At 45.5% G+C, this 26,207-nt stretch overlaps 5 protein-coding genes across 10 annotated transcripts in view; 2 read left to right on the top strand and 3 right to left on the bottom strand.

Moving 5' to 3' along the window:
• Positions 1–6,198, bottom strand: part of aatka (apoptosis-associated tyrosine kinase a) — a 28,957-nt gene extending 22,759 nt beyond the window's left edge. The window contains exon 1 of the mRNA XM_047038291.1: positions 5,561–6,198. Coding sequence (XP_046894247.1) covers positions 5,561–5,642 — 82 coding nt within the window. The 5' untranslated portion in view covers positions 5,643–6,198. The remainder of the gene's footprint in view (positions 1–5,560) is intronic.
• A 1,912-nt stretch (positions 6,199–8,110) lies between these two features.
• LOC124480066 (immunoglobulin lambda-1 light chain-like) lies at positions 8,111–12,144 on the top strand. 5 transcript variants are annotated; one of them, XM_047039128.1, is made up of 5 exons: positions 8,683–8,785; positions 9,059–9,241; positions 9,335–9,657; positions 10,844–10,877; positions 11,601–12,144. In XM_047039128.1, exons 3-5 carry the CDS (start codon positions 9,391–9,393, stop codon positions 11,918–11,920), a joined length of 621 nt encoding a protein of 206 aa, XP_046895084.1. In that variant the 5' UTR covers positions 8,683–8,785; positions 9,059–9,241; positions 9,335–9,390; the 3' UTR covers positions 11,921–12,144. The 5 variants fall into 5 exon arrangements, 4 of the variants coding, with proteins under 4 accessions (XP_046895082.1, XP_046895084.1, XP_046895085.1 ...); XM_047039129.1 differs by having other exon boundaries at positions 8,686–8,785; positions 9,120–9,241; XM_047039126.1 differs by lacking the exons at positions 8,683–8,785; positions 9,059–9,241; positions 9,335–9,657 and adding exons at positions 8,111–8,204; positions 8,300–8,628.
• Positions 12,145–12,698: 554 nt separating this feature from the next.
• si:dkey-282h22.5 (uncharacterized protein LOC107988040 homolog) lies at positions 12,699–15,711 on the bottom strand. 2 transcript variants are annotated; one of them, XM_047039130.1, is made up of 5 exons: positions 15,629–15,711; positions 15,011–15,123; positions 14,709–14,811; positions 14,246–14,372; positions 12,699–13,134 (listed from the first exon to the last, which is right to left on the bottom strand). In XM_047039130.1, exons 3-5 carry the CDS (start codon positions 14,800–14,802, stop codon positions 12,750–12,752), a joined length of 606 nt encoding a protein of 201 aa, XP_046895086.1. In that variant the 5' UTR covers positions 14,803–14,811; positions 15,011–15,123; positions 15,629–15,711; the 3' UTR covers positions 12,699–12,749. The 2 variants fall into 2 exon arrangements, with proteins under 2 accessions (XP_046895086.1, XP_046895088.1); XM_047039132.1 differs by lacking the exon at positions 15,629–15,711 and adding an exon at positions 15,337–15,418.
• A 5,807-nt stretch (positions 15,712–21,518) lies between these two features.
• LOC124479828 (tetraspanin-10) lies at positions 21,519–23,621 on the top strand. The gene is made up of 3 exons (XM_047038743.1): positions 21,519–21,694; positions 21,928–22,547; positions 22,882–23,621. The coding sequence occupies exons 1-3, from the start codon at positions 21,605–21,607 to the stop codon at positions 23,201–23,203; spliced, it is 1,032 nt and encodes a 343-aa protein (XP_046894699.1). The 5' UTR covers positions 21,519–21,604; the 3' UTR covers positions 23,204–23,621.
• Positions 23,622–23,732: 111 nt separating this feature from the next.
• On the bottom strand, positions 23,733–25,954 carry LOC124479478 (retinal cone rhodopsin-sensitive cGMP 3',5'-cyclic phosphodiesterase subunit gamma-like). The gene is made up of 4 exons (XM_047038233.1): positions 25,778–25,954; positions 24,927–25,149; positions 24,721–24,761; positions 23,733–24,608 (listed from the first exon to the last, which is right to left on the bottom strand). Exons 2-4 carry the CDS (start codon positions 25,079–25,081, stop codon positions 24,532–24,534), a joined length of 273 nt encoding a protein of 90 aa, XP_046894189.1. The 5' UTR covers positions 25,082–25,149; positions 25,778–25,954; the 3' UTR covers positions 23,733–24,531.
• Between the last annotated feature and the right edge of the window lie 253 nt (positions 25,955–26,207).

Here is a 26,207-nt window from a genome sequence, read left to right as displayed (position 1 = left end):
GGTTGTACGGTCTAGCTAGTTGCGAAGGCTCTGTAATAAGTCTGTATCAGTCAAGTCTAGGACTGGCACCCTCCATTGAGCACATTTGTAGGATAGCTCTAAATTTAGAGAGGCATTGCTGTGATGACAGAGTCTGGGAAGTACTGAATTTGGACTTTCTCTTCCAGAACACACACACACTTCACCAAGCATGTCTCCCAGTGTTTGTGTGAGTCTCACACAGAAGGAAGGCAGTGTGTGTTTATGTAACTGTTCCTTCCCCCGGAACAACATGTATGCTGCTGATAAGAGTTTCTGTGTGTGTTACTGCGTGTGTGTGTGTTCTGTAAGTGTTTTGTGTACGGATCTACAGAAACGTGTCATTCAGACACAAACCCGCGACACATTCTGTGATGCACCCCCAACAAACACAGATACACACACAGACACACACCACACACTATCCTGCCTAAGCCAGCATTGCATTTCACATGCGCCCCAAACAAAACATCCTGCTTCAACCCTCACCCCCCCCCCCTCCCCCCATCCCTCCGATCGCTCTGTAGCCCCAACGTCTCAGCCGAGGTCCTGTCACGGAGAAGGCCACCAACCAGGAAGCTGCGCTCTACCCTGGATGAGCTCAGACGGCTCATCAATTAAACACACACACACACACAAAAGTTGGCATGCACACACCGACAAAGCGTACACACACCGACAAAGCGTACACACACCGACAAAGCGTACACACGCCGACAAAGCGTACACGACAAAGCCAGCACGACGCACAGAAACACACACCGACACAGAAAGACATACGTCGCCAACGTGGAAACACACACACAGAAACACACAGAAAGGCCACAGTAAAAAAGGGAGTCGATACCTCTTAGAGCTGTAAAACCTTCACGGAATCACCTCCCTCAAAGCATGAACGATGACTGGAGGAGTGTGTCTGTGTACAGTGTGTGTGTTGTTCTCATTTCCTGGGTAAATCAGTTATTTTTTCTCCCCAGATGCAGCTTCCCCCAGATGTTCTCTTACATAACACACACCGTTTGGTAAATGCACAGAAAGACCAACGAGGGATTAGGAGATGCTCGACAATGATAGGCTGGAACCAGCGTGTCTGTGGCCAGGAAGAGGAGGAGCCAAGAAAATGACACCTTTTTTTGTGTCTGTTTCACACTTTTCTTTTGGATGCCCGCCTCCCTGGTCACACTCTGTGTGCCTCTGTGCAGCATCCATCCCTCTATCTGTGTGTGTGTGTGTGTGTGTGTGTGTGTGTGTGTGAATGTAATACCATACCCTCAGTGTCACACAAGCCCCAAGGTATTGGTGAAGGACAGTGACACTGTCACCCCTGGCCTAGAGGTCAACCAGCCCTCTGTTAGCTTCCACCAGAGGCCTGGTGCTTAACTATCCAGAACCAAACAAGTTAATCCTGCTCCGAGACTGATGCCACATATCCACAGGCCCAGGGACTGCCATAGTGCTGAAGAAACCCTAGTATTCACCTCCAACCGCCAATACCCTTCCCGCACACACCTCTTGCTGCCGATGCTCTCATGGGAGCTGTCCGGGGTGCTGAAACAATAGTCCAGGTGCTGTCAGTGGGCTTCTGCGTCGCTCTCCGTGGTGCTGATACACCACCGCAGGTGACTAGCCTGCTGCGCCACTGCTACAGACTGAACTCCCGGTATGTGAACACCGACGCTGCCAGTTTACCCACCCTGCAGCACCTCTGGTGTTCTTTTGAATTGTGGCTATGAGTTCAATGTCAGGGTCGTTTCCACATGGGACTCCTTTGGCAGGACACAGGGCAGGAAGTACAACAGTGGGGGGTAGTTTGTGTGTGTGTGTAACAGAGAGAGTTCCCACCACATCTGGGTTTCAGATACAATATATCATGTCAAATCAGTTGAAGGGGTGTGTGTCTCTCTCTGTGTGTGTGTGTGTGTGTGTGTGTGTTTGTGCGTGCGCGTGCGTGCCTGTGTGTGTGTGAGAGACAGAGAGTTAGAAAGTGGTGTATTGCAGTGTATAACATTTGCTGCATACTGTATCTTAGAAGGGCCACTAGCTTAACCCTATTGGGAATACAATTAGCATTGATCTGTGACACTCGGTGACATGGTGACACATAAACACAGAGCAGAGGATAGACCCGCTCCACAGCCCACTAGCCTTGTAAGCCCATCTCGGATTAGCAAGTGTTGATTCAGAGATCCCAACACACACAACATCCGAATCATCCCCCCACAAACCCACAAACCCTCACCCTACACCCCACAAACCCTCACCCTACACCCCACAAACCCTCACCCTACACCCCACAAACCCTCACCCTACACCCCACAAACCCTCACCCTACACCCCACCAAACCCTCACCCTATAACCCACAAACCCTCACCTTACACCCCACCAAACCCTCACCCTACACCCCACCAAACCTTCACCCTATAACCCAAAAACCCACAAACCCTCACCCTACACCCCACCAAACCCTCACCCTATAACCCACAAACCCTCACCCTACACCCCACCAAACCCTCACCCTACACCCCACCAAACCTTCACCCTATAACCCAAAAACCCACAAACCCTCACCCTACACCCCACCAAACCTTCACCCTATAACCCACAAACCCTCACCCTACACCCCACCAAACCCCTCACCCTACACCAAACCTTCACCCTATAACCCACAACCCCTCACCCTACACCCCACCAAACCCCTCACCCTGTAACCACCAAACCCTCACCCTTCAACCCCACAAACCCTCACCCTGTAACCACCAAACCCTCACCCTTCAACCCCACAAACCCTCACCCTACACCCCACCAAACCACAGCCTGAACTCAACCACCACGAGCAGCCCTCACTAAGTCCCAGCAGCCTCCAGGGGTGGTGGTGGGGAGGCTGGGGGGTGGGGAGGCCCAGGGGGGGTGAGGAGTTTACGGTCCCATAAAAGTCGGACGGAGCTTGATTCACGGCGGCCCGTTCGCGCCCACACCCTTCCTCCTCGCACACCATCAGACCCCGCAGAGACAATGCGCCCATTCCCACTTCCCAAAAGAAAGCGGACCAGTGCTTTCACAGCAGCTGGTGCAGGGCTCCACCCCCTCCCTCAGCCACATGCTCTCCCTCTGCTGGCACTATCATGACAGGTGAGCCATGTCGGGCACATCAGCTGGGTTAGGGGTGTGTCTTGCCCTCATCTCCTTACATTTAGTCATTTAGCAGACGCTCTTATGCAGAGAGACTTCCAGTAAGTACAGGGACATTCCCAGTAGGGTGAAGTGCCTTACCCAAGGACACAATGTCATATGCACGGCCAGGAATCGAACCAGCAACCTTCTGATTACTAGCCCGATTCCCTAGCCGCTCAGCCACTTGACTCGCTCACATGGGATGACTCCTTCATCCCATGTGAGCATGTTGATAGGAAGCAGCAAACAGACAGGTTCCAGGGTGTTGGCGAGCAGACAACTCGCTGAGCCTGCTGCAAAACGACATGATCTCATGGCTTCCACAAACCAAGAGTTCTTTCTCCCCCCACTGAGGCCTTGCAACATCCTGGGGTGGGCTGTCCAACCCCATCATCACGTTCAAACTATAGAAGCCAAGCACGGTCGGTGGAAGGAACCATTGGAAACCATTAAAGCAAGCTATTAAGGCAAGCTATATAAGAAGGTTCTTCCATGTCCTCCAAGCCCTGTGACGTCCTCAACCTGTCCTTGCGCTCTGTCTCCAGGAGTGGGCGGGTCTGGCCAGGAGACTGATTGGCTCCTCCTCACACAAACCCCCCCATCTATTGCCTTGGCAACATTGATTCTCAATCACATTACTGGCCTGGTTGGGGTAACGGATCGCTATAGCGACAGGCTGCTGTTATGAGCTATGTATATCACTATGACAGTGGATGCAGCCTGCAACTTGAGACCCTATCCTTGGCCTGGTCTGCAGGATGGAACATTGTGTCTAAATCACATACCTCACAGGTACAGTATAGAAGGGCTTTTGATCTACCATAGGAGACAAGCTTGCCTCACTATTTGATCTACAGCACAACTTAACATTCTAGACAGATAGAAAGCAGGATGTTTTGGTCTGCATTCCAGTGAGGCGCACTAAAACTCTGCCCTCTCTCCTCCGCAACCAAAATGCTAACAGCCAATTACATTAGAGGGATGTCCAAAAGAGCCACAGAGAAGCCGGCTGTTTACCCATAATTCCCCTGGCGTGATCTGGAGAGTTTCTTCACCTCCAATTACACAATCAAATTACTGTGGTGGCTTTACATAATACTGCACTGGGCTGGAGTCTGGCTCCCAGACACACCGCTACTGGCCTGCCCTCACTCCCCCTTCGCTGGGAATACTGAGCGTTTGTTTGTCTCCAAATATGATGTACTCACCGGTTCTACACACTAACCCTCAGTCAGGGAGGGAAACAGAGACAGAAGACAATGTGAAACGGGGGCAATGATTATGGAACGGGTTGCGGAGAGAGGACGAGCAAGAGAGAGAGAGAGAGAGAGAGAGAGAGAGAGAGAGAGAGAGAGAGAGAGAGAGAGAGAGAGAGAGAGAGAGAGAGAGAGAGAGAGAGAGAGAGAGAGACAGAGAGAGAGAGCCTCCGATGCAGCAGGGACCAGCCTAAGCCTGGACTCATTTGTATGCTTAGCACACACAGCCTAGCATTCTCCAGCCTATTTACACTTGCGTTCTCCAGTTATTTATTCGGCTCTAATTCAACTCTTTACCAGGGCTGTCCGCACGGAACCCCATCCCCCATCCTTCGCCTGCCTTCCCTCCTGTCATGGTCCAGTAGCACCGTAGCATCACCTGGGCTCTCCTCTCCATGCCTTCTCCTCTCCACATCCCCTCCCCTCCTCTCCACTTCTCCTCACCTCCCCTTCTATCCACACCCCCTTCTCTCATCCCCTCCCCTTCTACCCACACCCTTCTCTCCTCCTCTCCCCTTCTATCCACACCACCGTCTCTCCTCCCATCCCCTCCTATCCACACCCCCTTATCTCCTCCCCTCCCCTACCCTCCTCTCCATTCCTCTTTCCTATAGACCCAATGCAGACACAGGCCCCCTTTTGCCTCCCCCCAAAACATTAGCTTGGTACCATGAAAAGAACCCTGGCTAGGGCATGCGACTGCGACAGTGCAGAGACAAGCACACACACACACACATAACTACATGTACATACAACACATGACATAACATGAAACATGTCTCAAGATAACGAGACCAATTGTTGCCACGGCAACCTTTCAAGGTAAAGAGGTTGATGATGGGGTCTGAATACAGAGATCGAACCAGCCACCCCCCCCACCTTCAATGCATGAGGAGGAGAAATGCAGAAATAGAAAATAAAACACAAATGCGTATTGTAATAGTACATGATGATGTACATGATGATGATTGGAGAAAATATACATTCATCGCTTTCATTAGATGGCCTTGTCACTACTTGCAAAGACTAAGCAGAACGTATTGATATGGTAAATGTAAGCTGTCAACATGTTTCAATACGCAATTCATAAAGTCCGATTTAAATCGACTCTTACCTGTGTCAAAGTGGGAACTGAAAGCAAAGCTGGGATTGAAAAACGCTGAAGACATGACAATCATGGGGAAAGCGACGACCATCCTCCTCGTAAGGTTATAGATGCAGGATGCAAAAATGGAACAGAATGCTTCACCTTAGGACATCCGCAAGACTTGTACTCGAGCGCAGCATTTAGCCTACTTCTGTCACCATTGGAGTGCCAAAAGGAAATTTCTTCTATACGTTCAGTTCAAACAGATCGCGACACAGATGTTGACAGACATTTCTGTTTGGTTTTCTTCGGAATTCTAAACCGCTAACCTTGAGTAAACGTGTGGACAACAACAGCTTTTCAAACGCTCTTCTTTCCTTAGGGCCGGGTGCTAGAGTTCTGGGTCGTAGGGCGAATGCCTTATCTACAAGATCCTGTTATTACATTGTTTTAATTTTTGGTTTCTGCTCCAAGCACTTCCAGTTGGAAATCTTCCAGTTCCATTTGTCTCATTATGAACCTTTGTCCGAGTGCTGTCTTGTCTTCAGAACAGTGCAGCGATGCAACATGATGAAATACCTAAATTAGGCAATCGCCTACAACTGCGCCATCATCACAATAATTGCGCACTTCTGCAGCGCTTTCGGCATACAGACACAAGGAACGCGCCATCTTGCTAGGTATCCAGATTGGAATCTCAGTGATTCGGCTCCGGAATCTGGACACAGCGCCATAAAGGGGGAGGGGGGCACAGAAAAGAGGGGGACAGTGTGACTCAGGCTGCATGTCATGATAGGCCTACTGTTAGTACCTCCATTATAGGTACAGAACTGGAAATACGGTTTCCGCTGTGTATTGACAATAAAATGTGTGTTCCACGATGACATGATAACTAACATCCGTGTAGTATGATCATAAAATTAACCAAAAAAAAGATGGAAGGCATTTGACTGAAAAGCAGTCTCAACAACCATGACGTTTTTAACAAAACGTTATTAAAAAATGATTCGAAGACTGAAGTAGGTCAAATCTCTGATGGAGCTGTGCATGTATTATGCTTGTTAATTTACCTTGTACAATACACAAACTAATGCAAACTACACAATATGTACTGTACTGTATGTTTTTGAGTTCTGAGTCTTTTTCACTCTCTCCCTTTCTATTTTGTATCTCTGCCTTGTCTTTTGCTCTATCCTCCCTCTCTTTATTCCTCCCCTCCTCCTTTCTTCCATCTCCCTGTCCGTCTCCCTGAGTGAGAGAGACACCTGCTGACTACAGAGTATTGTCTTGTGTAGAGTCTTGTCTCCTTCAATGTGAGGAGGCAGAGAGCCAAGACAGAGAAGATGGTTATTCTTGTCCCCATAGTAACAACGCCCCCAGCCTGTTTACTGTTAAATGTTGAGAATGTAGTTGTTCATATTTAGGAGCTCTCAGGGAGCCCCACAGTGTGGCTGCAACCTATTCTGTAGGTCAGGTATTGTAAAGGACTGCCATCTGCTGGTGGGAAGAATGACTTCAATATTCTTTCTGACCAGGGCTTCCACACAGTTTCTGGAAGGGGCTGTTGAGTCCATCATGGGGAAAAGTTAATATTTCCATGTTAAACCTTTGGCTACAAATTAGATTCTTCTCAAAAAAGATAAAAAAACTATTTTATCAGCGTGAACATGTCAAAGACACACGTACAGGTTCTTTACGTTCTCTCATTGCTGCCTGCGCTGCTTTAAAGCCCCACCAGAGGACAAAGTAGGACTATAGATGATCTTCTACAGAAGTCACAGCTGTTATGCATCTGTTGAATGGGGAGGTCCCTGATACAAAGCGTTGGTTTCAGTATCACTGTCTTTCAGAACCAGAGATGATCACCATGGAGATTCATTAGAGGAGGGAAGTGGTGTGTTAGTGACCCCCCCCCCCCCCCTCCCCAGGACACACCTGCTTCTCTCACTTCTCATTAATAGCTCCATGCAAATGAAGAGTCCTGATCTGCTCTCAGAACTGTGTGTGTGACTCGCAGGGCTTATTGCTTTTCTAAAACTGTTATTACAAATATTAGATATGGTTTAATCAATAAAAACAATTGGAAACAAAATAGTTTAATAATAAACCGTAATTCTTCCGCTACTACAAAGTATAATTCCTACATAAATCGTTGCCACGCAACAGCCAGACGGACTTCTTTACCGTCTTTTTCAATTTGAAATATTCGATGCGCAGTAATATGGAATGTTAAAGAATGTTATGAGGACAACCTGTGAGGTTATGCTGGGTTTTACAACGGCATGGAATGCGATATAGCCAATCACAATCAAGGATGGGAACAACCAGTTTTAGAACAGACAGTAACATGGTGAAGAGATGGGGATCTTACAGAGGTGGATGTGTTAGGTTAGTGACAGCACCCTGATCATTGATAATATGACTTGGCTTTGATGGTTCTGATGATATGAGTCACATGACATGATGATCATCACATGATGTAACATGAAAACATGTGACAGCCCATGACCCCCCCCCCCCCCCCCCCCCCCCCTGTGTGTCCTTATAGGAGCTCCTGCAGCCTCTCCTCTCCTCACACTCCAACCCTGCTCCTCTCTCAGCTGGACAGGAAGACTCTTTCACACTGACAACATGCTGGGGACTCTCTGCACTCTCATCACTGCTCTGACATGTAAGATAATGCAACCAAACTTAATATATGGGCCTTGCACCAGATTTATGTTTGAAATGTGATCAAATTATGATCCTAATCTTTTATTCCAACAGATGTCACCTGTCATAAAGCAGTCACACAGACACCTTCAGTGCTGACAGCAAACAAGATGGAGGCAGCCATTTTTAACTGTGACATTTCTAAAGATGAAAATAAATATATTTACTGGTATAAACAGATTCCTGCAGGAATCCCACAGTTTGTGTTAAGGTTTTACCATAGTCATGGATCACCTGATAAATATGGCTCTGGTTTCTCCTCTGACCGCTTCACATCCAAAGCCACGTCTAATAAAGATTATCAGTTCATCATCAATAATGTGGAGGAGGCAGACTCAGCAGTGTATTACTGTAACACATGGGACAACTCTGCTAAAGAACACGTATCACAGTGATTTACACCATGACAAAAACCTCCTCACCAAACACACTCACTTCTGCTTTCTGAGTGTCTGAAAAAAGACTCTAACTGAATGTGAGATGAGCCAATGTGTCTGTAGTTCTAAACCGGGACCTGCCTTTGTTCCTGCTGTACACATGGTGGGTGAGCTTAAAATGTTTATATTAATTTCGCAAACTGTGTGTTGTTCAGTTGCTTACTTTCCAATATTCCAGTCTTTAAGAATATTACATTTTAGGGATCATGATTACTTTAGGAGCTTTGACTCTGATACATTTTCAATTGACCTATTTTCTTAACCTGTAACATACATTTAGATAAGGTTAGATTAACATGTTATGAATTACGTCTGAATTACATACTGATTTTACACTTTCAAATATAGTGCTTATGAATATTGCTCTGTATTTCAGTACCTGATAGGCTGTTATCCTAGACTCCGCCCCCCTCCTCCCCCCCTGTCTGTCCTTATAGGAGCTCCTGCAGCCTCTCCTCTCCTCACACTACAACCCTGCTCCTCTCTCAGCTGGACAGGAAGGCTCCTTCACACTGACAACATGCTGGGGACTCTCTGCACTCTCATCACTGCTCTGAATGTAAGATAATGCAACCCAACTTAATATATGGGCCTTGCACACGTTTATGTTTGAAATGTGATCAAATTATGATCCTGATCTTTACTCCAACAGATGTCACCTGTCATAAAGCAGTCACACAGACACCGTCAGTGCTGACAGCAAACAAGATGGAGACAGCCATTTTCAACTGTGACATTTCTAGATATGAAAGACAATTTGTTAACTGGTATAAACAGGTTCCTGCAGGAATCCCTCAGTTTGTGTTAATGTCTCACCATGTTCTGGAATCACAATATGGCTCTGGTTTCTCCTCTGACCGCTTCACATCCAAAGCCACGTCTGAGACAGATTATCAGTTCATCATCGATAATGTGGAGGAGGCAGACTCAGCAGTGTATTACTGTCACACATGGGACGACTCTGCTAATGAACACGTATCACAGTGATTTACACCATGACAAAAACCTCCTTACCAAACACACTCACTTCTGCTTTCTGAGAGTCTGAATAAAGACTCTAACTGAATGAGAGATGAAGCTGAACCAATATATCTGCGGTCCTAAAGCAGGACCTGCTTTTATTCTCCTGTACATGTGTTGAGTTACTGTAGATGTTAATACTGTATGATTTATAAATCACAGGCCACCATAACATTAGGAGCTCTGACTTGCTGTGTAGATATTTTCTGTGTTGTTTTCTGCACTGTTGTATTGTTCTGAAGTAAAAATTCCTCTTTCTAATTGAGTACTTATGGACTATACTCATTTATTTAGTTCCTGCTTGTTTTCATTCATCATGTAAGGAGATCTTAGTTATATTGCAAAATTCCAACAGATGTCAAATATATTGATGTGTTACAGTCTCCTCTCTGTGTTGACAGGTGTTCATGGTGGGATTGTTCTCAACCAGAAGCTCTCTGTCATGATTGTGAACCCAGGAAAAGAAGTCTCCATTGACAGTAACATTGATAGATATGATGAAGCCAGCATCAGCTGGTATGAACTAGATACTGATGGAGTTCTCTGTCTATCAACTTCCCAGCTGTAGAATGTTCTACTCTAAATACCTGACAGACATGGACTACCAGATCACTGAGAAGCATGTTGAAGGACTGTCAGTCACATGACAACTCTAGAGTAATGATCCCTGTGATTCTCACCATGACAACAAAACCCTCTAATTGTTAGTTGTGCTTTGAGGATGAGGGTCAGAGAGGACCACCCTACAGAGCAGCAGTCAAGGAGTTCATCCACATCTCAAAGACACACCAGCAATCAAGATGTCCATCAGTCTTACCACTACATATTTGATCAGGAACAAACAGAAGATTGATTTGAAAAACAAGACTTTGGACTGTGGAATACATTTTATAGTCACTGAGTTGTTCAGCTCCAGACCAGTCCAAATGGATTATACTTGATTCATGGACATCACAAAACACCTGAAATTCAATTTATTTCAATGTTGATGATAACAGTGATATAATGAGATATGACTGTTTGTAGTGACTGGGAAGACTAGGAGTCTAGCAGACTTTGTTCTGCATCAGCAGACCACTGAAGCTGCTGTTGTGAGTGAGGAGGTTTTTGTACGACCGAGTATACGATCTCAATCACTGTGGTATTCGGACAAGGAACCAAGCTGATCGTGACTGGTGAGTACCCTTTAATGTTTTATAATATGTCAGACAGCAAAGTATAATTTTTAATATGGATGTTACTGTATATACTGAAGTAATTTAATATTATACGTTACTTAAGAAATATTGTATCTTTTTCTGTAACTGTATTGTCATCATATTAGGCTAATATGGGGCACCATATGCCTCTTTGGGTCGTTGATTTGACAGTTAATGTATAATGAAAATGAAGCATTACATTTTTTTATACTGATTCCAGCTCTGATTAACATTGCATATAACAGATTGCTCACTTTAAAGAAACCAAACCCGATACTTATTTTTTGTATTGTAACGAGACATCAGCCAGGATAACTTAAGTGCAGCTAAATGTTTCATCAAAAGCAGTTTTAGGTCAGCTGAAAATTGTATATTTTAAGTGCATTATGTAAAAGTGCAAGACATTGAAAAATAACCAGACAAATCTCCCCTCTTCTTGTACCGTAAGCTTACACACAAATGTCCACTGAGATGTTAGAAGACCTATAGCCAGTTTGCATTTACGGAAACCATAAAGAATTATATTATGTTAATGTTTTTACATCTTTTAAAATGTAGTGTCTCATAATGTACTGCCTTTAAATGTTCAATTTTTGCAGTGTTTGCAAGCATTGATAATGCATCAGTTTTAGTCGGAATGGTCTAAATATCAGTTTCCAAAACGTTCATCATTTCTCCCTCTTTCTTCCATTTCCTCAGCCTCGACCCTGCCTCCACCTGTCTTGACCCTCTTCCCTCCATCCAGCGATGATCTGAAGACCAGCAAGGCCACCCTGGTGTGTCTGGCCAATCAGATGGCCGCGTTCTACGGAGATGTCAGCTGGACGGCCAATGGGAGTCCAGTGACGAGTGGGATCCTAACAGGCACGGCCTCTAAGCAAGCTGACGGCAGGTTCTCCATGAGCAGCTATCTGACCATCGAGCCGTCTGACTGGGACAAGGACCACGTCTACTCATGTCAGGTCTCTGTGGGCTCCAAGTCTTCACAGAAGGCAATCAAGAAGTCGGAATGCAGCTGAATAGAGTCATATCAGTCACAGTCATTCATTGCTTTTAATGCTCACGCTGTCTATGTGTTTTATGTTTGCTGTCATGTAATGATGAAGATGTAGTTGCAAGTCAAATTATTTTATTATCTTACCAGAAGCTTGTGAGTAAAAACTGTCTCAAAGGAAAATGTTTGAACTCTACTGTGTGCTGTTATGTGTGGAAAGACTGAATAAAAAAGCATAGTGATTCAAACAAAGGTTAGTCTCTGTGCATGCTTGGACAAGTGGATGTGCTACCCCTGACTGAGCTGCCAAAGATGCCAGGAGCTAAATGTAGATCTGAAACTCCTGAAAGCAGTTAACCATAGAGATGCAAATGAGCCAAAACTGCCCTCTTCTACAGATGTGACATTCATCAAAATGGTTTCAAACACGACATTTGGTCATGAGAAAGAATTACAATATAATCAATGTTTCACATATACAATCATTTATAAAGATAAACTGTTCCTCTGTATCACAAAACTGTGACCACATGTTTTTGCACATACGGTAGTTTAGTTTAGCGGGCATATGTAGATGGGAATATGCTCCCTCCTTGTGGCTGATATGCATCACAGCAGGTCAAAAAGACCTTGCAGATTTGGACGCAAAAAGGACGCATGTTAACTGATGACACTAAATCCTGTCCTAAGCATGTCCACAGTTATCACAATATTTCAGGCTAAAGGTCCTCGTATGCGTGGTCCATGAGCTGGTTCATATTGTAGGAATAACGTTTACATCATGACACACCTGTTCTAATCCTCATCCGTCAATGTATTTATACAACAGCACTTGGCATCTGTAAGAGACTGGCTTACACACCGTGGGACCCCGGTCTGGGTCCTCTCCTTCGTCTTGTACCTATGGGCCTCAACGCTGTGGAATTGGTCCTGACTGGGGCCCTCATCTGGGCCCCCAGCGGTGCCCTCATCTGGGCCCCCAGTGGTGCCCTCATCTGGGCCCCCAGTGGTGCCCTCATCTGGGCCCCCAGTGGTGCCCTCATGGGCAGCCTGATTGGAAGCCTCTGTACGGGGCGATGAGGGGCGGTCCACACAGGGGGAGGGGGCAGTTTGCCAGCCTGCAGGTCATCCACGAACACCTCCACCCTGTCAAACTTGGAGGTGAGTCTCCCCAGCTCTTCCTTCAGAGCGTTGAACTGCTTGTAGAGGTCCCCCATAGCCTCAGACAGGGGCTGGATCCTGACCCGGGCACATACAGCAGCACGGCACACAAACAACAAAGGCAGGGAGTTCAGTCAAGACAGACACGTATTAGAATTAACCATTAATTGATACCATGATATGGACATGTAGGTTTGACTTTGGCGGAGTGAATGATCTAAGGGAAGCACTCCCTGCCTCCTCGATGCAACACATACATACATGACATATGAGGCAGGGAGCAATAGAGATATAATCCCCCTGATGGATAAAACATACAGACATCAAGGGGGAGAAGGGGATGGTGGAGGGCGGCGGCATTTCTGATCATACAACAACCGGGGTGTGCGTATCCGCGCGGCTTTTAATGCCGCCTTATCGGAAGTGGCTCAGTGGGTTTGCGCTGCTAACACGGGTGTAGTAACGGGCGGATGATGCACGCTGCCCGATTGTTTCAGTGTCGTCATTCAGGAGGAACACAACTGTGTGAGCCCATGGACTCCTTACACCCTTGACACTGCATCCCACTGACGTTACACATGTCAGAATGAGTGTACAATGTGTGATCCAAAAGTTCCACTTACAGTGAAGTCACACAAATATTGGATGCTGCCATGATATCCAGAAAACATCAGGATAGCAGGCTAACTGTGGACACTTCAGTATACATGAAAGGGATCTATTTAACAGGCTTAAACTCAAGCTGACGTTGAGCCTGCAGTCCATCTGGACCTGCTGCTGGAGAGGCCACATAACGACCACGGCCACGTTACATGGTTACCAACGTGTTTGTGATGGCTATGAAGCTCTGAGGCCAGATCCTCCAGGAGTCAGCCAAGGAGAGCTAGTGCTCGGGTCAAGAACTCTCCTCTCACCATGATCGCAGGCCTCTCTTCTGGAGGCTGCTCTCTCTTTCCATCATGAGATCATTACACCCACAACGCAGGACATTATGGCATCCATTATTATTATTAATGACCATTGACTGGCCAGACGTCAAACAAGGAGCAAAATGCTTCTTCAATCTTCTTAATAGCACCAATACAGAAAGTGATGTAATGCTAGAAAAAAACTATTTTTGAAATGCAGTGAAATGACTGCAATCTTCAAACTGTGTCTCTTTCTCACTTTCTCTCCCTTACTCACCTACCTGGAATATTCTGGTAGGACCGAAGTGTGGTCGTTGACAAGTAGGTCCTTCACCTGGGTCATGATGGCATACTTCCAGTTGTCCAGGACTTGGGTCAGGTTGGAGCAGGTGTTGCATTGTGTTTTGCCTGTGGATGCATAGACACTCATGGGTAAACAGATATTATAATGGCTGTTGGTCTGTCTACCAGTAAGTCTGTATGGAGTGGTCATGTGGATAGTCATGAACCGAACATTCAAAAATAATCTGATACAATTCAGTTTACTACAATTCAGTATCATGCAAATCCATGCACATTTGGGTGTTATGGTTACGTCATCAATGTTCATATTGAAAATGAGACATTAAACATTGATTGTCTGTATTTAACAAATTCTGATTCATATCTCACAAGGTGGGTGTACCTGGATGACCATGGAACAGAACATGCAGTTATGCACGGTCAGTGTCAAACCTCCCTCACCTTTATCCCCGAGAGACGTCTCCTGCCCCCCCTTCTGACCTCCGCACAGGCAGACCACCACAGAGAGCAGAGCCAAAACCCTCCACATTCTCATCTTCCTCACCTGGAGTAGAGAAAGACTACATGAAGCTTTTTGCATCCAAACTAACACCAGGGAGATTCAAATGAGACCGGAACACCCTGAGGATTCATATATCATCACATAGCATCATATAATACGTTTTTGGTAATAATTGGCATTTTACGATACGTCACTGCGAATATAGCACAGATAAAATATACTTTACGCAATATTTACTTACGCAAGTCCAGAAAAAAGACTCCTGGAATTTGATCAAGATTTTTTTTTCTTCTTTTCACTGCTGTCAAATCACTGGCACCCGGCTCTTTTAGTGTAGACAAAGAAACCACATCCCTAGATGGATTGTCAATTGTTCTGGGTTATTTCTTCATAAGATTATATTCAAATTAAAGCATCAACTGGAGAATAAACTGTCTGGAAAAAGCCAATTCCAACATAATGACAAAACAGCTGTCCCTTCAGTAATAAAACATGACCTCGGTAGCAAGCCTGAACGACCTGAAAATGTGACCTTGGTCTAAGTTATCAAGTAGGAAGCTACTGTACCTGTCTGTGGGGCAGTTCGTAAGTTATTCTTCCTCTAAGCAACACCAGAGTCAGTCTGTAGTAATCCAACAACAGCGAGACTGAGAACATGACCTGGGGAGCTCTCTTTTAACTGGCTCTCCTCAAATCCATAGACCTGCCCCCACCTTCCCCCGCCCCCTTCCATACCAAGCGTCCTCACGCACTCTCTCCCTCTCTGCATGCACACCCGTACACACATGCACATGGAGAATTACATTTCGATGTGGAACAACAAAAGTTCTCGTGACATCACACACACACACACACTCACTGGTGGTCTCCTGGCTGTCTCCTCTCCTCTGCGTCAACGCCATCCACCGCCTCAGCACATGAAGCCCTTGCCTATCCTCTACAATGACAGATGCTCAGGAGAACTCCAGCACTTAATCCCTTATCCATCCTCCACATGTGTGCTGTATCCCCAGACTGCACCAGCCCGTTTCCCCCGCGGGCCAGAGCAGGCAGGGGCGAGCCAGGGCCCGGATCCAGTGGAGGTGTTTGATGTAGCAGTAGCACTGCTCCATCGTAGCATTCCTGCTGCCTGCTGGAACCATCTGCTCCACATCTGGGCTTTGAGGGGCCTGGCCAACAGTGGTCCCTCCAAGTGTCAGGGACGATCAACACAGTGATGCCGAACCTACGACCGGGACACCACACGAGCACCGGGGCCTCGTTAACGTAGGACTGGAACGCTGTTCAGACAGGGGGGGGGGGGGGGGGGGGGGGGGGGGGGGGGAGGAGAAGTTGCGTCATGGCGTGGTCTGAATTAAAATCATGTGATGGAGAAATGAAAGGAGATGAGTTTCGTGAAACACTGTGCTCATCCGTCCTTGTTTTTCCCTGGTCATATTCTACTGCTTTGAATCGCAGCAAACATGGCGATGGCGCGAACAGTACATAAACATTGAGTCATTTAGCAGACTCTCTTATCCAGAGCGCTTTACAGTGAGTACAGGGACATTCCCCCCCAAGGCAAGCAGGGTGAAGTGCCTTGCCCAAGGACACAACATCATTGGGCACGGCCAGGAATCGAACCAGCAACCTTCTGATTACTAGCCTGTTTCCCTAACCGCTCAGCCACCCGACTCCCATTGCCATTGCGTCGGAGGTTTGCACACATACACCATGGCATCTCAGTAAGACGAAAACACACGTGTTGTTTATTACAAATGGCACACGCCACGTGATCCTTCTGGCGGCCGCACGGTGCATGACGCTCGTGAAAAGGCCAGAGCCCTCGCTGTATTCCAAGGGTTCCAGCTTCAGAATAACAAGGATTCGTTCCCTCCGTGAGGTCAGCTCCCGGCCTGAGCCAGTTGGGTCTGTGGAAGGGGGGGGGTGGAGGAGCCTCCTCAGCGCTGAGCTATGTGATATCAGAGTCATGAGTAGAGCGAAAGTGCTCCCGAGAGACTGTGTAAACCTCCGCACAGCCCTGACCCCGGCCTGTTGTGGTCTGATCGTCGATGAGGAGATTTTCAGGGAATGTGTGAAAGCCTCACGGCCAATGCTCACTTTAGGCTCCAGGAAGGCTTTGTTTCAAATGTGGGGGATCCCACCCATGGGTGTGAAATACAAAACAGGGTTTGTGTATGATTGTGACATGAAAGCTACTGTTCTGCGTTGTATACTTTTCGATTTTATTCTTTATTATGAAAATAATCATTCAGATGCTATCTTATGACTGTTGGTTTTCAGGATAGAACAGGCCAACCATTTATTATTTGGCATTGAACAGGAATGAAAACGTCCAAACTGAGGATTCAGAAGTTATCGTGTAGAAATAGCAGACACACGGGTTCATGTGCCAGCTTCCATCATTTGAGAATAATAATTTCTCCTTTGTTACAAACATTCACATGATATCATTGCACAAGTGAACCATCTTGACATCATTACACAAAAAGCTTGTTTTAAACAAAGCGTCTTGTTCACCTAAAATAAGTTAAGTAATACTGACATTGGTAATGTAAACCAGCACTTTTTATATCTTCATAGACATTTAAGTTTTTAAGACTGCGCATCTGATTTGGCAGAATTCCCTGACATCTATAAATTGTCTCCACTCTCGCTCTGTAGGGTAAATACTGCTACAATCAATAACCAATGTGAGTATTTAAGCGTGTGTGAGCAGGACAAAATCTGTTCACTCTGTACTAAGTACAAGATAACTGCAGTGTAAAGAAAGTGTTGAGACAGAAGGTACGGAAAATATGACACCATCGTCCCCATAGGAGAATAACAACTGTGAAATGTAAAGGAGCTGGGAGGATTAAACACTGATCTCTCCCATGTCAAATAGACTTCACTTTTGCATACTGTCCTTTGTGTTCTCTTGTGTATCCCTGATCGGTGATTCAATGTATGGTTCCTCGATAAAAGAAAGTGTGAGTATAGTACTGGGGTTAGCTTCCAGGGTTCCGGATGAGTCCAAGATCCCTGCTGAAAAGCTAAATGGAAGAGCTCTAAATGATGTAGCTCATACAGACAACATAAAAAGCACAATATCTCCCAAAAGAAATTCGCTACAGTGGATAAATCGGTTGCTATAATAAAGAATTTCAAATGACATTTGATTCTTGACTGTATGGGGTGTAAAAGTCTATATGTAGTTGGACACTTATATACATACTGGGAGTCCACCTGAATCTAATCTAGCATTGGAACACCACAGGAAAGATTGACATACCGGGTGACAGAGAGATGTGGAAAAAAGAGGGATGGGGAATCTATTTTGTCAGCAACCACATACATCTGTGCAGAGAGTAAATTAAAAAGAAATCCAAAGAGAGAGAGAGAGATAAAGAGAGAGAGATATATAAAGAGAGCGAGAGACAGAGAATCACTGTGTTAATCATCCTCAAACTGTAATGTTTGCAGCGGAGGCATTGGGCTGAAAACCTAGAGTCACGTCACCCTCCAGGACAAACCAACCCAGATGACCTGTTCATTGATACAGAACACGTCACTCGTCTGTCTGCTTTAATTGATCAGTTTCAATGTGAGGAAACATCCACTGGCCAAGGCAACCAGTCGATGTCATTGCATTCTTCATAGTTCCATAAGCACATGTGAGAATCGGTTCTGGTCCATCATAGTCTCAATCATAGGCCCTCCTATAAGCAGTATAAGGTCATCCTGCACAGGGAAGGAATGAGAGCCAGCCATAGAGGAGACAAATATTTGCCTTTTTACTTTGCCTCTGACATCTTAGCCATTTCGCAGTCACTTTGATCCAGAACAACGTGCCATTGAGAAGTATAACAGGATATCAAGGGTCCAAATTGAATGGATACAGCATGGAATCGGCCACATCTCATCAGTCTCTCATAACTCTGTGTCTTTGTCATTTTCTCCTTCAATTCCTGTGTTCTTCTCGCCGTCCCCCTCTCCCTGGCTTCCATTCCATCTTCCTCCACCTCTTCCTTTCCCTTTCTCTCTCTCTGTTTTTCACCTTACTGTCTCGCACACTACTGGTTGTTGACATACTGCAAAACCTCTGCTGGATGATGGTTATATCAGACCTGTGAAAAGAGGTTTCATACTGGAAAGTATCCCCCTCTCTCTCAATCCCAACTGGGAGCCCCATCCTCCTCAGCCAGCACCTCTGATGCCGTCAAACACAGGCTAATCCAATATTATGGAGCTAACCTTAAACTAAACTTATGATATCCAATCAAATGTTCTGTCTGGGATTAGTCATCGCAATCAGAGATGATGCCAACTGCTTCCATGTTGGACTGCATTAATGTTGTGGAGCGTTTTCTCATTTCGGGTTTTTATGTTAAAGAAGCAGCCATGGCCTTTTTGTGTGTTTGGGTCCATGCGATGGACACAGGAAACAAGCGTTCTTCACATAGAGAGATGGAGGAGAAATACTGTACCATAATAACGTCTGCTGGATGCAGTGTTCATAGGCCTTGAACTCCCGCACAGGAAGGCCCCTCATCCTCCTCGCGTTGTTCCAGAACGGAAGACAGGTGGAATAATGACCAACAGATTGATGCTCACCACTTACAGTCCTCCATCTGTCTCTGTGATTCTTTTCACCTTTCAATAAGAGAAGCTCAGGAACTGATGTGTGCCTCAGAGAATGTGATACCAGTAGTGAAGCCAGTGTGGAGCAAGTCATAAAAAAAATTCACAAGCTGGGAAGGCTCTCTCACAGCGCTCCACTCGTAAAAGTTTAGTGGTTTATGTACCCGTCTGCAGAGTTGGCTGTTGTAGACGGCTAGCTGTCGTTAGAGGTGATAAGCTGCTCACTGTTTCTATGAGACAGCGGCACCAAACACATCGGTCACACACGGTATGTGCTGCCCGTAGACATTTGGTGGTGTCACAGACTACTGTTTGACCATGAGGAATGTCATGAGATCACTTTACAGGAATTATGCAAAAACGTTCAGTATAGTGTTTAGTTGAGTGGGCACACGTCCTGTATATGCACACATGTAAACAATGAGGAATCTCTTCAGTTGAGTCTTCAATGAATTATCAACATGTGGATTAAGAGTTTACTGCTCCCCCTCCAGGACTTGTTTCTCCTGCAGGGATTGAAGTGGAAAAACACGTTCCTATTTTCTATGGAAATGAGTTGTAATTCTAACTTTGGATGACGTTTTTGGAGTCAGTTGAGCAGTTTCGTCTCACCAACGACACTCTCATTTGGAGAATAAAGTCTTCTGTTTGGGCTCTGGGAGACTGGCACTGACAGGTGAGGTATGTGGTTGGCTTTAAACAGTCAAATCATGTCCGAGGTTCTGGAAAGTCTGCATAAGCAATTGTTGGGATACCCATTGTGCTAAACTACTACCCTGGAGAATCTTTAAGGAAGGCCAAGTAAAACAGAGGACTGCCTGGGACCCCTAAACCAACAGGTGCACCTGGTCTGCCATCTACTGACAAGGCCAAGCCGTCAGGCAGGCCTGAGCCAAGCCAGTGATCCCAAGATGGATGACACGTCAGCGTGAGTTAATGGCTGGCAAAATCTGTTTTAAGTTTCATGCGAATGTAACTCACAGTATTCTAAGAAAGCGTCAGGCTTTATGATGAACACCATGATGGTCTAGATCTGAAAATTAAACAGCTTGTCATGTTTTAAAGACTCACTAAAGTCATTTGAGTGATGTAATAATGAATGTTGTTGTTGTTTTTTTACGGACCATTCTCCTCAAAGAAGGACAAGAAACTCGCTTGCATTGTGATTTCCTGAAATGTCACTTTGACACTACAAATTCTAAATTCATTTGCATATACATGCCAAAACACCCTCAGAATTGGCTGAACTCAATTGTTATAAATTATAGCAGGCTGGCAGGCATAAAGTCCCTCTGCTGGAGAAGGATAGGACTGCAGCCAGGCCATGCAGCTGGTAGCCAAGCCATGAACATGAATACAATAACTGAAAAGTAATAACAACTTTATTGTTAAATGTCTATCATTGAAATAATTTAGAGAGTCAATGTTTGTCTTTTCAAGGGTGGAGGTAAGTCAAGCACTTACCCTCACCAGAGTATGGCTGCTTGGAGGAGATATCTGCTGGGCTTGCTTTCAGAAGCTTCTGAGTTTTATGATTTTTGGATGACACTGCAAAAGAACAGGTGCTAAAGATTAACCATGTCACCCAGCCTGGCCCAGAGCTCATATGCATACAGCAGACTCACTGAATGGATTGAGTTTAGATTGGCCAAGTCGTTTTTATTTTTATGAATACAAAGACTGTAAAAATAAACTACAATGAACCCATGCAGTCTAAAAATCAAATACAATTTTTTTTTTTATGTTAAATATGTTATCAATGTCTTCATTGCTTTTTGGACACTTTTAAAAAAAAATTGAATTGTGTTCCATTAACACCTTTTTAACATCCCATGCAGGACATCATTGCTTTGCATGACGTCGTCTCACTGCTTGATCATCACATGGTTGTTGATCTGAGGAGGGTCTGTTCTTCTTGTGTCTCCTCCTCCTCGGTCATTCGGTCAGCCATGCTCTGATCACTCCTTAATCCCAGCACTGTGACTCTCACATGATGCTGGAATCCCAAGCCAAGTAGCCCTGAGCCATTCCATGCATAGTTGCCCTGATCTCTCCCCCCCTCCCCACCTCTCTCTCTCTCTCTTACGCTCTCACTCATTCCCACAGACTCCCACACTCGCCCCTACTGTTGTCTTTCGTGTTACTTTCCTACTCCTGCCGCTGGATCCTTCTGAGCTGCTGAGAGGACAGTCTTCTTCCGGCACTGGGGAAGATGAGGAGGTTCCAGTTGATGAGAAGTTTTCCTTTCCCCTGGTTCAGGAGAGAAACCACTCCGAATGAGACCAGCCCACTAATACCAAAGGTACAGTAACAAATAGGTAGTTGACTTCCAAATCTACAGAATATGTCAGTGACAGTTTGTCAAGAAAGGTTTGATTTGTTTCTACAGTTTAGTTCCATTTTGAATAAATTTGTATGTGGCTTGAGTTAAAAAAACATTTCTCACGTCAAAGGGTTGTTAAGAATTGCAGTTTACATATTCGTTCGTGTCAAAGCGGAGTTTGTCCAGTACTGACTCAATTTTCTCATCCGAAGGCAGATTCTGATAAAGAGGGAGCTGAAGCAGCGGTGCATGCTGGGACAGAGGGCAGTTTGGATCAGGAGGCTTCACAGCAGATCTCTGATGGTCACAACCAGGCCACAGAGGCCTCCGGGGGAACCAGGGTAGGCCGGCCACGTCGCCACTACTCCAGCACGGACTACATCCTCAAATACCTCCTCTTCATCAGCAACCTGCTGTTCACCGTGCTGGGCCTGGTGGTCCTGGTCCTCGGGCTCTGGGGCCTCGTCAACAAAGAGTCCCTCGCCCAGGAGAAGATCGGCAGCATAGGCACCGACCCCATGCTGCTGTTTGTGACTGTGGGGTTTGTGCTCTCAGTCCTCTGCCTCTCAGGCTGTGTGGGGGCCCTGAGGGAGAACTGCTGCCTGCTCAGGGTGTTTTCTGCCGCTGTGCTGGTGTTGGTCACAGCCCAGGTCCTGGTGGCCATCATGGCCTACAGCCTGCAGGACCAGATCGGGGGCTTCCTGCGCACTGGGATGCTCTCGGCCATGGCCCGCTACCAGGACGACCTGGACCTGAGGTTCATCACGGATGAGATCCAGATTGGCCTGCAGTGCTGTGGGGCTGACAACTACCGTGACTGGGAGATCAACATGTGAGTAGGCTGGTCGACGACTTTTGTCTGACTGAGCATGAACGGACCGGTTTTTAACAGTATGCACTGCAGTATGTGCCGGCTAATCACATATGGCACAGCTTGTTACATAACTCAGTTTTACACTCGTTTTTTGCAGTTTCGACTTTTTATAAGACCATATAAGACCACCTATTAATAAGTTTGGAATAGTATGCCTTAGTAAAAAACATGTATGTTAAGTTTTTTCTTGAATGTTGTTATTTCCTATAATCAAGATTCAAAATTGTTTATATATTGCTGACACATCCTAGAGTAACCTATCACTAAAAACAATCGAACACATTCTGTCCAGGTACTACAACTGCTCCTCCCCGGGTGTGCTGGCCTGTGGGGTTCCTGCCACCTGCTGTGTGGACCCTCTGGAGAACGGCACGGTGTGGAACTCCCAGTGTGGCGTGGGGGCCCAGCAGCTGGGAGAGTTCTCTGCCCAGAGCGTCATCTTCCTCGGGGGCTGCCTGGGGGGCATCTCCCGCTGGGTGGAGCAGCACACTGGGGTGATTGGGGTGGTGGCCACCGTCATCCTGGGCGTCCAAATCCTGACTCTTTTAATCACAACACGCCTGCTGGACAGCATCCACTGGAGCAAGGCTAGGGCAGAGCAGCCTAAAGTCTGATGGGCTGCTTCACAACCTTAGACTCATTTTCTGTCAATGAGGCCTGCTACTACCCATGGATAGTTGGTCTCTACATTCGACCCCCTTTACGTGGCATGCTGAAATAATCAGTCAATGAACATTGATGGGAGCTGCAGTGGATTATCTATGTGTAGTTGCACAGAATCAGATGTGCTGATTTAGAAGAATATCTAATGTTATTTATGCTTGGATAGGGTTGTTTCGTGACTCACATCTGGTGCTACGGTCTGACATCATCCCTTTGGAATTACCTACAATATGTTTAAGTGTGATTTTGTTTGTTCATAAAACGACTGGAGTCAACTGCCTCCGACATTCAATTTGTTAGATTTTTCCTTGGTTTGTTTCATTGATTAGACTGCAAATGGAAAGCATATCAGTGTGTGAAAAGTATATTTTTTACATACCAGTTCTGTGTACTTACTAAGTTTTTTAAATAATTGTTTTGCAACCAAAAACAATATGATGACTCAACACAAAACAAGACAAAGGTGTTCTTACCGTAAAAAATAATTCTCAAGCTTTATTCTGAGTATGTTCAAACCAATCCAATGCAGTTGATTATGTACAAAATTCCCTACAAAGTTCCCACAATTAGTACTTTAAGGCCAGTAACATGAGCCAAGCTCATCAGCAGCCAGAGCTGCTCTCAGTTACTGTTCCACATACTCCTCCACTAAACATACACTCAGCACTTAAATCTGGAAATGGTGTATCAAAATGGCAGCTTGAGAATGAGTAGGAAACTATAACTACAGTATAAAAGAGTACAGGAATAGAACAGTATGCATTGGTATAGAAGATGAGAACTTAGGAGACATTACAGTAGTATTCCGAACAAGGTGGTTCAAGCAGGTATAAGGGCTACATAGTGTCTCACTGAGCAGGAAGGAAAGAGGAACTGTTGGAAGTTGGGACAGAGGAAAGGGTTCTCCCTGAGCAGGTAACATGTCTGTTGTTCACTTTCACATGACAAAGTGAGGAAATTAACTAGAGAATAAGAAAAAGCTGAACAGCTAGATTGTCATTCGGATCCTGCAGGAGGTGAGGAGGGAGTGAGAGGGAGACTTTTAAAGAGTAAAATATGATTGGCTAGTTTGTTACTGAAACAGTATGACTTGGCAGAGAGAAATTCAAATTAGAAAACCTCAAATGATACTACACGAGAGGAGAATGTCAACCTCGATATCTTCGAATTCAGTCAAAACAATGACCAAGAGGAGTACATTTGAGTGCGTTGACTTTTGACAGACTTAGAACCACTTGCCAGAAACAGGAATTCTGAAGTTGATCCCATGGCTATGAGCTTAGATGATGCCATACTGAGCTAATTCATGAAGTTCCAGATGACTGTAGGCCTCCCAGGGGCAGATAACCGTGATGTCTGTTGAAGGTAATAGGAACAAGGAATTACACACCAAATATCAATGCATTTTTTGATTTATTAGTTAAGGATATTGGTGACGTCCCTGGAAGAAAAAAATACATATATTTACCAGTGCCAAGACCCTCCATCCCAGGAATATCATCTCCAAATCTGTGAACAACAAACAGAACAAACTTTGAGCATCATGGGGAAAAAAACTGTCAGTGATGGAATTCACAATTTGCCTCAGAAGTTGACAGTCCAACCACCACATTGAATTAGACACAATGCCTCCAGTGAACCACAGTCTGCACTGTAGACAAATGAGGTTCTCACCCAATGACACCCCGCTTGGGGGGCTTGCTTTTAAACTGGCGGGTGTTCCTTTGCTTGAATTTAGGGGGTCCCTTGCGAGGAGAGCCAGGGGCAGTAGCTCTGGTTGCTGCCTTTTTTCCAGACTTCACATCAGTTTGGGCTACCTCCAGATTCATCCTTCTGTTTTACTGGCTGGTGGTCTGCTGAGAATGATGAGACGTATTTGTCTGCAGGTTTGGTCACTCTGATGAAACAAAGAACAGAAGATTTGTAATTCATGTGTTACATAAGCAAGCTTATTAAATCATACAGACAGACATGACTCATTGTCACAAATAGTCATCCCTCGTCTAATTTCCACCATTTCAACTGTCCCATCAAATGACATGCACCTGAGATAATGATCTGAGATGAATCGCCCCACTGAGATATATTTCTCCCCCTGTCACTAAGGAGGCATCCACAATCCAATGTTCACATAAATGAACAGCTTTCCACACTGCTAGGGATCCACAGAGCACCCTTGATAATCTGATTAATGCCAGGACATGCTGAAGTTGCAGAAAGATCATTAACACCTCATTGTCTCTGGCCAATCACATCCAACAGTGAAACAATTTTTTGATTCTTAAAAAAGGAAAGAAAATTGAGACCATTTAATGGATTGATTGATTGAGATTTGCCCAATCATGTGACCTAACATCCTCCCTGCTGATTTACTTTGTGTGTTCTCTTTCAACAATACAAAAGCAATGTAAAGCCGTGTCATCTCATCATCTCATAACTTTTCTAAAATGTTCAATGGTCAACAACGACCCAAGTAATTGCATCCCATCCCTGTCCTCATCTTGGCCTCAGTGCTCAGTACTTACCAGCTGTGGTAGCTCTCAGTTGAGACTGTCACAACCAGGTTTGCTTTCGAAATGAAGAGGGCGTCCAGGGGGCCTCTTATACTCCTGAAACCTCAAAGGGATTATGACAGGGCCTGAAAATGTGCTGCCAGGGCGTTACCAGTAGAGTGCACCGGCCGTGTGACCACCTCTGTCGTGGGAGGAGATCTGGAGAGGGAGAGCCGAGCGAGAGGGCTGGGTGGGTGTAAGCTCTTTTAGAGAGATGATCCTCCTCTTTTATGTCAGAGGCCCAACATTATGCAATGTCCCTTGTTTCTGGTTCGACTGCATCCTTCTCAACAACGACCACAAAAAGAATCGAAAGACAACAAATCAAAATAGCGCAAGAGCGCAATTGTAAACGATGTATATTGCAATTGCATTTACATTTAGTCATTTAGCAGACACTCTT

This window comes from Hypomesus transpacificus, chromosome 17, assembly GCF_021917145.1.
Source record: "Hypomesus transpacificus isolate Combined female chromosome 17, fHypTra1, whole genome shotgun sequence".
Classification (NCBI taxonomy): domain Eukaryota; kingdom Metazoa; phylum Chordata; class Actinopteri; order Osmeriformes; family Osmeridae; genus Hypomesus; species Hypomesus transpacificus.
Note: the sequence above shows the minus strand (reverse complement) of the source record. Positions and strands in the feature narration are given on the sequence as shown.

Coding starts and splice junctions, on each gene's coding strand:
- LOC124480066 (XM_047039126.1), top strand. CDS start 8,165: ATGCTGGGGACTCTCTGCACTCTCATCACTGCTCTGACAT. Junction 8,629..10,843: donor ACAACTCTGCTAAAGAACAC/GTATCACAGTGA, acceptor TCAATCACTGTG/GTATTCGGACAAGGAACCAA. Junction 10,878..11,600: donor AACCAAGCTGATCGTGACTG/GTGAGTACCCTT, acceptor CCATTTCCTCAG/CCTCGACCCTGCCTCCACCT.
- si:dkey-282h22.5 (XM_047039130.1), bottom strand. CDS start 14,802: ATGAGAATGTGGAGGGTTTTGGCTCTGCTCTCTGTGGTGGTCTGCCTG. Junction 14,373..14,708: donor GACGTCTCTCGGGGATAAAG/GTGAGGGAGGTT, acceptor ATGCATCCACAG/GCAAAACACAATGCAACACC. Junction 13,135..14,245: donor GTCCTACCAGAATATTCCAG/GTAGGTGAGTAA, acceptor TGCCCGGGTCAG/GATCCAGCCCCTGTCTGAGG.
- LOC124479828 (XM_047038743.1), top strand. CDS start 21,605: ATGAGGAGGTTCCAGTTGATGAGAAGTTTTCCTTTCCCCTGGTTCAGG. Junction 21,695..21,927: donor CCAGCCCACTAATACCAAAG/GTACAGTAACAA, acceptor TCTCATCCGAAG/GCAGATTCTGATAAAGAGGG. Junction 22,548..22,881: donor CGTGACTGGGAGATCAACAT/GTGAGTAGGCTG, acceptor CATTCTGTCCAG/GTACTACAACTGCTCCTCCC.
- LOC124479478 (XM_047038233.1), bottom strand. CDS start 25,081: ATGAATCTGGAGGTAGCCCAAACTGATGTGAAGTCTGGAAAAAAGGCA. Junction 24,762..24,926: donor CCCAAGCGGGGTGTCATTGG/GTGAGAACCTCA, acceptor TGTTGTTCACAG/ATTTGGAGATGATATTCCTG. Junction 24,609..24,720: donor GATGGAGGGTCTTGGCACTG/GTAAATATATGT, acceptor TACCTTCAACAG/ACATCACGGTTATCTGCCCC.